This window comes from Phyllosticta citriasiana, assembly GCF_038021145.1.
Source record: "Phyllosticta citriasiana strain CBS 120426 chromosome Unknown IWZ02scaffold_6, whole genome shotgun sequence".
NCBI classification, from domain to species: domain Eukaryota; kingdom Fungi; phylum Ascomycota; class Dothideomycetes; order Botryosphaeriales; family Phyllostictaceae; genus Phyllosticta; species Phyllosticta citriasiana.
Window position 1 is genome coordinate 1,189,309 of NW_027117283.1, and position 13,229 is coordinate 1,202,537.

General features: G+C 55.6%; 3 protein-coding genes and 1 non-coding gene across 4 annotated transcripts; 2 read left to right on the plus strand and 2 right to left on the minus strand.

Annotated features, from left to right (window-relative positions):
- Positions 1 to 724: 724 nt before the first annotated feature.
- Positions 725 to 1,709, minus strand: IWZ02DRAFT_258383 (uncharacterized protein). Its single transcript, XM_066763290.1, has one exon. It carries the CDS (start codon positions 1,551 to 1,553, stop codon positions 1,044 to 1,046), a length of 510 nt encoding a protein of 169 aa, XP_066623120.1. The 5' UTR covers positions 1,554 to 1,709; the 3' UTR covers positions 725 to 1,043.
- A 1,869-nt stretch (positions 1,710 to 3,578) lies between these two features.
- Positions 3,579 to 6,402, minus strand: IWZ02DRAFT_377663 (uncharacterized protein; the record flags this gene model as incomplete). The annotated part of the gene is made up of 2 exons (XM_066764958.1): positions 3,579 to 4,748; positions 4,795 to 6,402. Coding segments are annotated over 2 exons (2,778 nt in total), but the record flags the coding sequence as incomplete, so codon positions are not given.
- Positions 6,403 to 8,285: 1,883 nt separating this feature from the next.
- Positions 8,286 to 11,188, plus strand: IWZ02DRAFT_475147 (peptidase S8/S53 domain-containing protein; the record flags this gene model as incomplete). The annotated part of the gene is made up of 2 exons (XM_066769007.1): positions 8,286 to 8,604; positions 8,674 to 11,188. A coding segment is annotated over exon 2 (2,445 nt), but the record flags the coding sequence as incomplete, so codon positions are not given.
- A 1,793-nt stretch (positions 11,189 to 12,981) lies between these two features.
- On the plus strand, positions 12,982 to 13,107 carry IWZ02DRAFT_t58. Its single transcript has one exon. It is a non-coding gene; the product is annotated as a tRNA-Ser (tRNA).
- The last annotated feature ends 122 nt before the right edge of the window (positions 13,108 to 13,229 follow it).

Consider the following 13,229-nt stretch of genomic DNA (forward strand, 5'->3'; position numbering starts at 1 on the left):
CGCCTTTCCCATATTTCCTTGTCTCTCTTTCTCTCTTGTTTGACCGCCCCTTCTTTCCCCAGCTTGGAGCTTTCGAGGCATAAGCTCACTCCCTTCGTGGACTTGCCTCGTCATCTTTGCTCCTTGCTCACGACCGCTTCCCCAGCGCTATTGCTGTCTGGGGCAGGCGGTGCAGTGTACGTTTACTTACATATGTAGTTAGACTCGACTCGGCGGTGGCGGCGTTCTTTTTGATCCGTCTAGGAACTGGCTCGGACACACGGCGGAACGCTGCTCTAAGTATCATGACTGTTTCTCCCTGAACTTCATCGCTATGTTTGTCTCTGTCTTTCAGTTTGTGGATGAGCCTGTTGCCAAAGCTGCAACTGCTCAGGGGCTGTCCTCACCGACAAACTCCCCCTTTCCTCCCGATGGCCACACCAGGTACCCTCTATCGCATAGCAGCACTTTGTCGCCTCAACATCGCACGCATGAGCCAGCACGTCATCCAGGCCCTTCCGATCGATCGCCACCTATCCGCCCATCCACACACAGAGCCAACGACCCATCGTCACACATGCCCTGTTAAGGCCAGCCATGGTCATGGATCCATGCACCTCTCCACGTGCGTGCAGGAGTAGCAGCAATAGCATTAGCAGCGCACCACCCACGATTCTACCTACCCCAGCTAGAGCCACAGCTTAAAAAAAAAAAAAAAAAAAAAAAAAAAAAAAAAAAAAAAGAGGTAGCTAGCCGCACGCGCCGAAGCAGTAGCTACCCACCTACCTACCTACCTACCTTGCCTTAGCTTCTCCATAGCGCGCACGCGCTGCTGCTCGTCGTCGCTCTTACTTAAACCCCATGCCATGTCCGTCCCCCTACCTTTACGTCACACACCTCAATCACTGACAGCGGCTTTAGCTCCCGACGACGCTTGATGAGAGAGACTAGCAGTCCCCGTCTTCAGCATCTGCCCGTCTTTTGGCGCATTGGGTGGGTACGTACGTCATGAGCGGGTGGCATTGATGATATGGCGCAACGTCACAGGCATGGGTTCTATTAATCTACTGTACGAATCCAGGAAGGAAGCAAGGAAATGAAAATTCCTCGGATGCTGGGTATCCTGGACGGGGCACTGCTCGATGGACTGGACTGGACTGGACTGGACTGGACTGGACGCTACAGTACAAAGTGTGTAGATACGTACCATGAGCAAACCACCAAACCAAAGCGTCGAAAACTGGCGCAGACGGCAAGAAAGATGGAGAAGCCAACGTAGGCAAGGCAACGATGGCGAGAACCTTAAGACCCCTGCAGGCTCTGGCTCGTCCCCGCTTCCGCGCCATGCTTCCTGCCTGTCTACCTGTCTGCCTGTCTCCCTGTTGGCTGAGTGAGTGAGTGAGTGAGTGAGTGAGTGAGTAAGTGGGTGTGGTTTTGCGGGGTGCGTATGCGCGCGCCCGATGTCGGATGGATGCGAAAAGGGTAAGATGTGGGGGGGAACGACAGGATGACACGACGCGAGGCGAGGCGAGGCGAGACAAGCGAGGCGATACTCCGCGCCTCCACCATTCCATTAGCTGTATTGCGTTGTTGTTGTTGTTGTTGTTGTTGTTGTTGTTGCTGCTGCTGCCAAGGAAGGCGGAGACGGAGACGCCGCTGCGGGTCTTAGTGTGGTAATGGGGTAATCCCCCATTGGGACGGACGGACGGACGGACGGACTTGGTGTCGGGAAAGTGTGTAGGCGGCGGAGAAGGAGGGAGGGAGGGAGGGAGGAGGGAAGGAAGGAAGGAAGGAAGGAAGGAAGGAAGGAAAATGTCAATGGTGAGTGACGATGGGGTGACAGTGTTGATTCCTGGGTACGCTTGCACGGTTGTCAATCACCCACCCGCCGATCTAGTTAGGTATTTGATCTGCTGTGCTAGTAGCTGTAGTAGTAGTGCTGCTGCTGCTGCTGCTGCTGCTGCTGCTGCTGCTGCGGTCGTGGCTGTGTCTGTCTGTCACAAGTACATGCACCGTGTATAGTCTCTCTCCCATCTTTCATGCGTGGCATGTCTCTGATTGATCGTGCTTACATGTCGTCGCGCGATATGGACATGGATATATACAGATATGTACAAGTGCCAGTGAAGAAAAAGGCGTGGTCAAGTACAGGACCCACGACAGGCAACACACACATTCGGACGCATGAATGTGTAATGTAGACATTCCCCATGACCCAGAGGCGTCCGCAGTGCTGGAGGTGGCTTAAGCGCGAGTACCTTTGTGTTTTGTTTGATGCACCACATCCGCCTCCGCATCTGTCGTCTATGTACGCATACAGTACTTACAACTAAATCTGAGATTCTACTCCGTATCTGGTCAGGCAGCGAAAAACACGCTTTTTATAAACAGCAAGCCAAATGCAGAGAAAGAGGTATTTTGTAGCAATGGGGAAAAATATGTCATGATGTCGTTAGGTATATAGCAAGGACAGATATGGTACTAATGATACTACGAAGCAAAGAAGAAAGGGGATGGTGGAGGTTGGTGTGCGGATTAGGTCGTGCTAAGAGGAATCGGACAAAGAGTGTGAAGGGAAAGGGGAAGTGATGGGAAGCCATCATCGTCATCGGAAGAAGAGAAGAAGGAAAAAGAGAAAATCGATGTCGTCGTCCATTCATGTCCAAGGGGGAAACGGAGGAGAAAAGAAGCCCTACCAGTGGGAATGGTCATCTGTGGATGCCCGTCTCGGCAACCTCGATGTCAAACCTCCCTCAACGCCAAACCTTCCACCCACTACTTCCCCTCCTCTTGTGCTGCTTGGCGACTCCTACATCCTCAACTACTTCATCCGCGCCTCCGCAATCCCTCGTCTGCGCCTGCGTCGTGCTCGTCCTCGCGGCCCCGCCGCCGCCGCCGCCACCACCACCACCTATCAGCACCCTTTCCGCCCCGCCGACTTCCTCGCCCAGAATACCCCTATCTCCCAGCACAGCCCTGTCGCCCCTTCTCTCTACGACAAAGCTCCTCTCCTGACTGGTGCTTGGCCGACGGAACCCCGCGCTCAACGCCCGCAGCCCGCCTCTCAGCTCCTGCTTGACCTCGCCAAACGCATCCTTGAAGCCGCGCCCGCGCCCGTTGCCAAGCCCGCCACGGTCATCCTCGGCGTCCCAACTGCGCATGCTCGCACTCGTGCTGCGCCGCGGAATGTTGGCATTGGGGTTGGCGTTATTGTGCGTTTGCGGAAGCGAGTCGGACGACAAGTACCGCCCCTCGCGCGCTGGGTCGGCGCGCTGCAGGTTGCGGTTTGTTCCGTAAATTGGTCCTTGCCCGTATTCAACATTTGGCTCCCCTGGAGCAGGGCGTTGCGAAGCAGGAGGAGATCTAGCACGGCGCGAGACGCCATTGGATGGATGCGTGTCGCGTTCATGAAGGCCAAAGGTGGCATCGCCGCCGAGGTCGCGTGTCCGCGAGCGAGATCGAGAGCGCGTGCGCGTGCGAAGATGAGAGGTACCCATGTGTTGATCAGAGGTCCGTGGCTCAGTGCTCAGAGGACTGGCGTCGCGGCTGTCAATATAGGAGTCCCGCTCGCCTCTGCCAAATCCTTTCCGTCCACCGAGCCCTCCGAAGCTGCCAAAGATTCCTTTGAGCCCAGGACGTGCGGCTTTCTTCTTCATCACCTCATCGACGCTCTCATTGACGGGGCCGTCGTACTCAAGCGCGGGGACGAGGAGGCGGTACGGTGTCGTTATGCCTGCAGGATCGTGCTGCGAAACCTCGAGGTTGAGCACTACGTCGAGGCCATGCTCAAGGTTGATTGCGCCAGCCACATTATCTGGATCGTCCGAGTCGTACCCAGCATCAGGGTCAAACGGGCCTCCCTTGCGAGCGGCTTTGATGCTGAGGCCAGTGGGGCGGCGATGAAAGGGATTTGGACGGGGAGGGTCAGCAGCTGGGCGGTGCAGCTGTGGTTGGCTGCCGGTTGCATTGGTGGGAAGCGTCGAGTTCGTCTGGTTGGGATTGCCGGCATGTGAGATAGCAGTGCCGTCAAAACTTGCGGACCTTTGCCGGCGGCTGTCGTTGTAAAAGGCTGGAGGTGGTCCACGTCCCGAAAGTCGCCTTATGATGTTGCCCGGCTTAAAATCATTTCGGGACAGTGATCGTGTCCGACGGACGTGGGCTTCCTCAGCAAAGGAGCCATCTAATGAGCGGGCGCGCTGGCTGGGGGTCGGAGGCGGCGTTGATCCAGACCTATACTCGCGGAGAGAGCACCAGTTCCGCCGGGGGAGCAGGTGATGATTGTTGCGCGGCTTTCCATCTACATCGTGGGTGAACATGGGAATCATGTCCTCGTCAGTGTCTTCGTCAAGATGATGGACCTTGTTGCGCTTATTGAGGATGTCACCCATGAGCTCCGGTGGCGGCGTGTTGACTATGGCCGAAGAGATGATGTTTGGCATGTAACGATGGTCTCTGTCTTTGGGGATGTGTAGCCTTTTGTTGCTGTAAAACTGTCCCACGGCAGCCAAGTGGACGTCGCCACCAAGTATCGTGACTCGGACAGACTTTTCGGCAGCAAGCTCTTGCATTTCTTGGATGAACCAGTTGCGCTCCGCCTTGTGGTGCTTGGCCGTCCAGTGGTCGTCGAGGTCGTCCAGAATTTCAACACCGCCGTCAAACTTGTTGATAAAGCCGCCGAGCATGCCAGTGCGGCCCAGAGCCTTGATAGGATCCATGACTCTGGAAGTGAGGAGATTTTCCAAAAAGTTCAGTCGAGGATACGCGATTGGCTGACGAATTAGCATTGGAAATTAGATTGGATCATCATGCACTTACCACTCCAAGCAGCACAATCAGATGCTTGGTTTCGCCCTTTCGAATCTCTATACGGCATCGCTCAAAGATCTTGTAATAGGTGTCCTCGCTGAGAACTTCGTCCCGCATTCTCTCTGTCCGGCAATCGAGCCCCAGAAAAGCAACGTTCTTGCCAAGGAACATAAAGATGTTTCGGCTCAATTGGTTGATATATGGGCCAGGTGCCGCTCCCAGTAGCCAGGATTCCTCGTGTCTCTCGGTCTCATCTGGCACGCTTTGGTGTTGGAAAAGCATGTAATACTTGAATGCAACAGCCCCGAGACCGCAAAAGACTGGATTTTTCATAAAGTGATGAGGGTAGGAACCGAAGCCGTCGATGATGTCGTGGTCATCCCATACGTTGACCATCGGAATTTGGCTGGCCGCCATTCCAAACAGGCCCTGAGAAAACCACATGGCATAGCGTTCGAGGTAGAATTGCTCGAGCTCATCCCGCATTTCCGGCGTGAACTGAGCTGTGTGTTTGATCACAGCATTCTTGGTCGCCAGCCATTCTTTGAAATACGTCGTCGCCTGCGTCGACTTGTCATTATAAATTTGGTCGCCACCTCCAATCATGACATGAAACGGCCGAGTCTGATGGTTGTTGAGCACATCGCGCCACATGGGGTCCGGTCCGCAGAACTGATTTGGGTCGACGCTCAGAGAAAAGCCGTTGCAGCTGTGGAACATGACGTTCATGGTCTCGCCCCTGGCAGGCACCCAAAAACCAATGGCAGGTCCACGGTTGATGCGGTAGGCCAGGCGTGACTGCACCTTGCCGAGCTCAACTTCAATATTGAAGCGCCAAAAGGTGACTCCTCGCTCGGCGTGGAGTCTTGCCGCCTTAACCTCGCGGAACTTTCCTGCTTTTTCACCATCTTTTCGGCTGATGCGAGATCTGTTGTTTGATGCACTGCGTGATAATTCAAACAGGCCAGTGTCGTCTTCACGGGTTGATAGATCGATGCCTTCTTCAAGATCCTCAACTGGTCGGACGTATAGGGTCTTGCCCGTGCGACTGGACTTGGCTTCCCCAGCCAGGGGGTCTACGTACTCTGACGCGAGTTTTTGACCGGTGCTCTCGTCAAGTTCGGCCGGAGGAGGAGGCAAAAGATTTCTTGATTGAACAAAAAGACGCAAAACGGGTGGGGTATCGTAATTGGAATATCTGTCAATGGTTACAATCATCACACTGCCGCGCCACAACCAGCGGTCATTGCGGCCCATGCGAGACTCTCTCCTCATGCCAGTATATCGCAACAGCGGACCGCATTTCATGTAGAGGGTTGGATTGAAGCGTGTTTGGCCTGTCTGGTCATCGAAAGAACCGTTGAGACCGTCATATTGCGCTGAAGCGATGCCAGCCTGGCTGGTCCTCCGACGATGGGAGCCGGTGCGCTCCCACCAAGCTTGGGTAAGATCAGTCTCGGAGTCACCGTCGACATTGAGGTCGTCAGCTGTCAATATCGCCTTGTCTGCGGTCTTCCAGTCATCCAGTCCCTTAAAGGGTGCATATCGGCGTTCTTCGGAATGGTGCCGATGGAACAGCCCCGAAAGATGGTGGTGGCCACGCTCTTCTCTGTCCATGGCCACCACAGCCGGATCTTCTTGGTTGAAGCCAAGTTTATCTTGCGCACGCCGCGCACCCGCAGTCTGAGGCGGCACGTCGTATCTAGGGCCTTCGGAGGCCGGCTTGCGGGCTACCTCTCTTGGCACAGGATCAGATTCATGGTGAGTGTCAGCAGCTCGAGTGCCTTGGGAATGGCCCATGCGATCACTTGACAATTGTCTGTATGCATCTGGCGCTTTGACATTGTCCCGGTTTGCAGGAGGTGGCTGATATTCCTTGGGCACGATGCGCTTCTGCAATTTGCGGCTGTTGCTCCGACCCAAGCTACCGTTTCGTCCCATGGCAGGTTGAGGCTCTTGACGAAGCTCATTAGGACTGTCGATGCCCGCAAGCGCAATACCAGCGCTAGTGGCCACGGCTGCAGCCCCACTCGAGTGTGGTGTACTTGCATCGGGCTCGCGAAAGGTCACCGAGCGTCCAGGGCCATTTGCGGCGACGGCAGCCCTTTTGTCACGGTCGTCTGTTTTGTAGCTTTCCCGATTACGCTGGGCGCCTCGACGTGAGGATTCGGCAACATGTTGGTCCTGGCCTACAGGCTTCCGGTGGATGATGGCTTCATCGGTGCCTCTCTTTGGTCGATGAGACGCCGATTGCACAGGCTGCGGCATGGAAACATTTCTTCTATCACTAGACACCCGTTCTACGACTGGTTCGGGTGCGGCGGCACTGAAAACACGGCGATTCCTTGTTCTGGTGGTGTATTCATGCTGTTCTGAGGCATGTCTTGCGGCAAGTCTCTCTTCGGCCCTCGCTTCAGCATCGGCTACGCGTGCCCTGCGCTCCTCCTTGCTGATGTTGTCCAGCGCACCTTCGAGCTTTTGAAGGGGCGAGCGGTGCGAGACGGAGCCGCGTCGCACGGGAGCGGAGGCAGAAGAATCGTTGCGGTAGTCTAGGGCAGGTGGAGCGACGTTGGGGCTTGTCGGAGTTTGGTGGACCTGGCGCATCGGCTCGACTTGGGTGTAGACGTGGGCTTGAGGTCGGGCCCGCGTGGACCCTTCGGTTCGCATTGCCGGAGCCGGTTGGTAGCGCTTATGGCTCTGAGATCCCGCGGGAGCTGCGAAGCTGCCCGTGTAGACGTCGTCATAACGCAATGTCTCTGGAGCTGTCGCATAGCTTGAAGACTGACCGTTTGTAGAACGCGAATTGGATACGCTGCCCCGACGCTTGCTAGGTCGAGCTGAGCCGTTTGGGGCCGGCCCGCTGTATTGCTGAGCATAGATCAATTCTTCTGGGGGACGAGCGTAGGTTTGAGTGGGCTGCTGTGGGTAGCGGCGGTACAAGGCAGGCTGGTGGAGGTTTTGAGCCTGGTAAGCCTGAGGGGGCGGCGGTTGGGGGCCTCTTGTGTAGGGCCCGCTGTCAAGGCGGGCGTCCATGGCAGCGGTATTGATGCGTGCAGAGGTTAGAATGGCATTTTGAGAGTCGGGCCAAAATAAAGCGTTAGGTTGCAGTATGCGATGGTAGCGGTGGTGCGGAGAAGGCGGAAGGGCTCACGGGTGCGCCCAAGATGACGCGGGGGCAAGGCAGTAATCAATGGATCAAGAATTAGAACAAACGTCGACCATGATGATGCAGATCTGAGATGGGACGGACGGAAGAGCAGCGGAGGACCTGGACAAGCTGAGCGGTGAATTGAGTGTGCGAGCAGGCAGGGAAGAGGCAGCAGCACAGCACAGCAGGTGGTGATGTGGCTGGCATATGCCCGCCAGCCACAATCAGATGGCGACGACATGGGACGAGGAAACATGCAGGTGAGATGCAGCGCCTCAGCATCGTCGGACAGGTAAGGTAGATAGATAGATAGATAGATAGATAGATAGCCATGAAGGTGGTGACATGCAGGGCAGAATCTTGTCCGGTTCGTTTTGGGCCCTCAAAAGATATCCCAAACCCGGGCCAACGTAAGGCCGCGCCCCTGGTGCTGCTGGTGCTTGTGCTTGTGCTGGTGCTTGTGCTTCTTGTCCCTTGGCTGCCCGTTCCTTTCACTCCCCTTGCCTTGCCTGGCCTTACGACGACGACTGCTGCTGCTCACCATGTCCCAGACACCTGTTCTTACTTCTGTCGCTCTTTGACCTTTGTCCTCTTCTACCGTCCACGTCCCCCGCCAGACCCCAGGGTCTGCTCTGAACACTACTCCCTCACACTACCGCTACCGCTTCACTGTACGCGCTTGGCCCGCCTACGACACTAGCTCGACAACGGCCGCTAATTCGTCCCCACCCTTTCTCCAGAAGCGCTCCTCCGCCGACTTGCGCTCCCTCTCTCACCCTTCTCGACCACAGTCTCTTTGCGCGTCGCTATGCGGCGCTCCATCCTTTGCACGCTGCTGGCGGCGGCCTCGGCACTCTGCGCCCAAGATCTTCCCCCGCGCGACTACACTACCCACGACTTTTACGCCCTCGAACTACACCCCGACTCCTCACCGGCACAACTCGCGCAACATCTCGGCCTAGAGTACGACGGTCCCCTCGGCGACATTGACGGCCACCACCTGTTTCGCACCGCAAAGCACAACCATGACATTGTTGGCGACGCTGTCACCGAGCTCAAGAGGCGTAGACGGAAGAGGGACCTCCCCTTCGAACCAAGTCCTCTGGACCATGTCAGATTTCACCAAAAGCAATTAGCGAGAAAACGTCTCGTCAAGAGAGGTCCGATCCCGGATCCTGTGAGCGTCGATATTTCTGACTCGTGGTCCGGAGCTGTCGCCCTGCCGTCAACCATCGAGGCTGCTGGACAATTTCGCTCTAACCTCGTCGAGTCTCTCCAAATCCAAGATCCCATTTTCAAGGACCAGTGGCATCTGTTCAATGGCAAACAGCTCGGCAATGACTTGAACGTCACTGGCCTGTGGCTCGAAGGCATCACTGGCGCAAACTCGACTGTATGCATTGTAGACGATGGATTGGACATGGACAGCGAGGACCTCAAGGAAAATTACTTTCAAGCCGGATCTTATGATTTCAACGACCACGTCAAAGACCCCAAGCCCCGACTTTCTGACGATAGACACGGAACAAGGTGTGCCGGCGAGGTTGCCGCCGTCAGGAATAATGTTTGCGGTGTCGGCGTGGCCTACGATGCCAAGGTCGCTGGTGTGCGCATTTTGTCTGGAGGCATCACAGACGCCGACGAGGCGCTTGCCATGAACTACGCCATGAACGAGAACCACATTTACTCATGCTCTTGGGGTCCGCCGGACGATGGTGCCTCCATGGATGCGCCCGGAATCCTGATCAAAAAGGCCATTGTCAATGGGGTCCAAAACGGCCGCAACGGCAAAGGTTCCATTTATGTCTTCGCGGCAGGCAACGGCGCTGCCAACGACGACAACTGCAACTTTGACGGGTACACAAATAGCATCTACAGCGTTACGGTTGGGGCCATAACCAAGCACAACCAGCACCCCTATTACTCGGAGCAGTGCTCGGCTCAGTTGGTCGTGACGTACAGCAGCGGCCCGACTGATGGGATCCACACGACCGACGTAGGCACGGACAAGTGCAGCAGCACCCACGGAGGCACTTCTGCCGCTGGCCCACTCGGTGCCGCCATCTACGCTCTCGTACTCTCAGTTCGGCCTGACCTGACCTGGCGCGACATTCAGTGGCTCACCATTGAGACTGCTGTGACCGAGGGACTCGTGGGCGAATGGCAGGACACGCCCTATGGCAAATACAGTCACCAGTTTGGCTATGGCAAGATGGATGGCTACTCTATGGTCCAGACCGCCAAGAACTGGGAGCTTCGTAAGCCCCAGGCGTGGTACTTTTCGCCCTGGATGCACGTCAAGCACGAGATTCCCCAAGGCCAAGCGGGTCTGGCTAGCACCTTTGAAGTCAGCAAAGATATACTCAAAAGGGTCAATCTCGAGACCATTGAGCATGTCACGGTCACCATGAATGTCGAGCACACGCGCCGTGGCGACCTTAGCGTCGAGCTCCGCAGCCCCAGCGGCGTCGTCAGCCACCTCTCAACGGCGCGGCGCCACGACGACTACAATGAAGGCTACGTGGACTGGACTTTCATGTCTGTTGCGCATTGGGGCGAGCCTGGCATTGGAAACTGGACCGTCATTGTCAAGGACACCAACGTCAACGAGCACAAAGGCACCTTTACCGACTGGAGACTTCGCTTGTACGGCGAATGCATTGACGCCAAAAGCCAGGGCCTCATCCCCATGCCCGACGAGCACGAAGACGACGACCACGATGTTATCGTCACGCCCCCGCAGACCACCATCCTGCCCGTCCCCACGGCCACGGCCTCTGCCTTGGTTCCCCCAATCGACTCGCCCGACCGCCCAACCAAGCCAAAGCCCACGGGCACCGCCGCCACGGTCACGCCCTCGCTCCCAACTGCTACAGCTGGCTTCGAGAGTCCAGAAGAGTCCACTTCGGACGCATTCCTCCCGTCGCCGTTCCCCACCTTTGGCGTCTCCAAGCGTACGCAAATCTGGATCTACGGTTCTCTTGCGCTCATTGCCCTCTTTTGCGCTTCGCTGGCTGGCTACTTTTGGTGGGCGCGTCGCAAGCGCCTGCGGAACAACCCGCGCTCCGAGTACGAATTCGAGCTCGTGGGCGACGAGGACGGCATGGACGGCGACGGGGCCAACGGTGCCGGCGCGGGCCGAAAAGGCAAGCGCCGCGCGGGCGAGCTGTACGATGCGTTTGCTGGCGAGAGCGACGAGGACCTGTTCAGCGAGAGCGACGATGGCTACCGGGATCGCGATGATGATGATGATGAGTATGATGAAAAGACCGGCATGATGGGCCGCAGTGGCAGTGGAAGCGGTAGTGGGTCAAGCGACGAGGGCCGCAAGGGGTTAAGGTAGTTGCTGAGTGTTATAAATCGAGCTAGTTGCGTGCATGGTCGGCGGTGTTTGGATAGAGATGACTTTTTCTCTCACTCTGCGTTGTTGTTCGTCCTGTACAGTTGCATTTTATTTGCTCCTTTTTCTCTTTCCCTCTTTCATTCTTTCGCTGCCCTCCCTCGTCTCCGTCTGCTCTCACAGCGACGAGCGAGGGACGGGATCGCCCTTCTTAATCGTTTGGCATGTCTTGCATTATCACCGGTTCGGAAGCATGGGTCAGCCAGGCTACTTATGTGGATTGATGCATCATGGTTGGCTGCCATGAGTGGATGGATGGAGAAACAAGAGGTCGGGACAGCAAAGAGCGTAGTGCAATGGAAAAAAAAAAAAGACAGCAGCTACATAGAACGACCGAGCCTGCCGTCAGTCATGCACAGGTGGATGGACGACAGGGTCAGGACTTGGCTGACCCATTGATGCGTGACGAGAGGGTTTATAGAAGGATTGGCTGCATTGAACACTTGTTTTGGTTCTCGTCCCATCTTCCTCCGTGCCATGCTATCATTTGCCCATGTCTCGTTATCGTCGAGCTCGCCACGTACATCCGCAATATGACCATGAGTTGCGCAAAGGTTTGTTGTTTGGTGTTGGTTTTTTGAAAAGATAATGGAACATTGCCAATGTAGGCAGCTGGTCCTTCTTACCTCTCCTCCCAACATACAACATCGACAACCAAAAACCTTCAAAGGCCCGACCCGGTGTTAGTCTTGAAGAAAGTAATGTTGTCGGCGACGGAGCTAGTTGTATTTCTAATTCTCCTCGAATTCAACCTTTTATTAATTTTTATTCCCCCCTCCTCAAACACTGACTCAGGCCAGCACGCGGCGAGTTTTGACATGAGAGCATTGCACTAAAAAAAAAAAAAGCAGCGTCAACTATCCCAGTATAGTTCATAGATTCGAAAAATCATTACTTCGAATACCTCTAGAGGACGCGGAGATAATTCCGCAGAAAAGTCAAGACCACCAACGTCACCGTCCAAAGTAAAGCGGGGGAAAAGAAAAAGAAAAGAAAAAAAAAATTCCCAAATGGAAACCAACTCACTCTGGCTCCGAGGTCTAGCCAGCCAGCATCCCATTTCACTTACTCACCGCTGCGCCACCTCGCAGTGCCAGCAGTCGTTCAAGAAGGAAAAAAAAAAAAAAAAAAACAAAAACCCTCCAGCTCATCATCCGCCTGCGGCGCGTAGTCAGAAAACGCAGGGAGAGTGATGATGAGTTTGAACGACAGACAGTCGGACGGGGGCGGTGTTGCACCAGTCGACAGGCAGGCCATCCTTGCTGTGCTGTGCGTCCGTGCCGCGTCAGCGGGGCGCCACACCCGCACCGCTCTCGCTGCCAATGGTGGTGGTGGTGGTGGCCCGACCGCCTGCGCCCCTCGCCTCGCCATCACATCACCGCTGCACGACAGCGCGGAAACAAGGGCGATTTGGACTCTCTAAGGACGCTGACAGCGCCATCGCTACGTAGTGAAACTCATGTCAATTTTCACTGTGCCATAGTCTTTTTTTTTTTTTTTTTTGCGCACTGTTCGGGAGCCAGGAGGGCTCGCTAAGGTTGGAGTTCGAATCTCCCACCTTTTTGTGAGTAAATATATACTGATGCAGTCATTCCGACCTAAACAACTGGCAGCACTCCCCTTCCCCAGCGAAGGCGGTGTCCTCAATGGCACTTTGGCGGAGTGGTTAACGCGCTGGCCTGCTATACAGCGCTCGCCGAGCATCGGTGATTAACAGCTGGAAGCTGATGAGCCAGTTCCTTCGGGAGCGTGAGTTCGAATCTCACAGGTGTCGCGTCGATCCGGAGACTTTTTTGGTGTTTTGAGGGCTGTCGAGGGTGTTGGGGTGAGGTGTGTCGCTGGTGTTTTGGTAGTTCGAGGTTTTTTTTTTTTTTTTTTTCACCATGTCATTTTGGT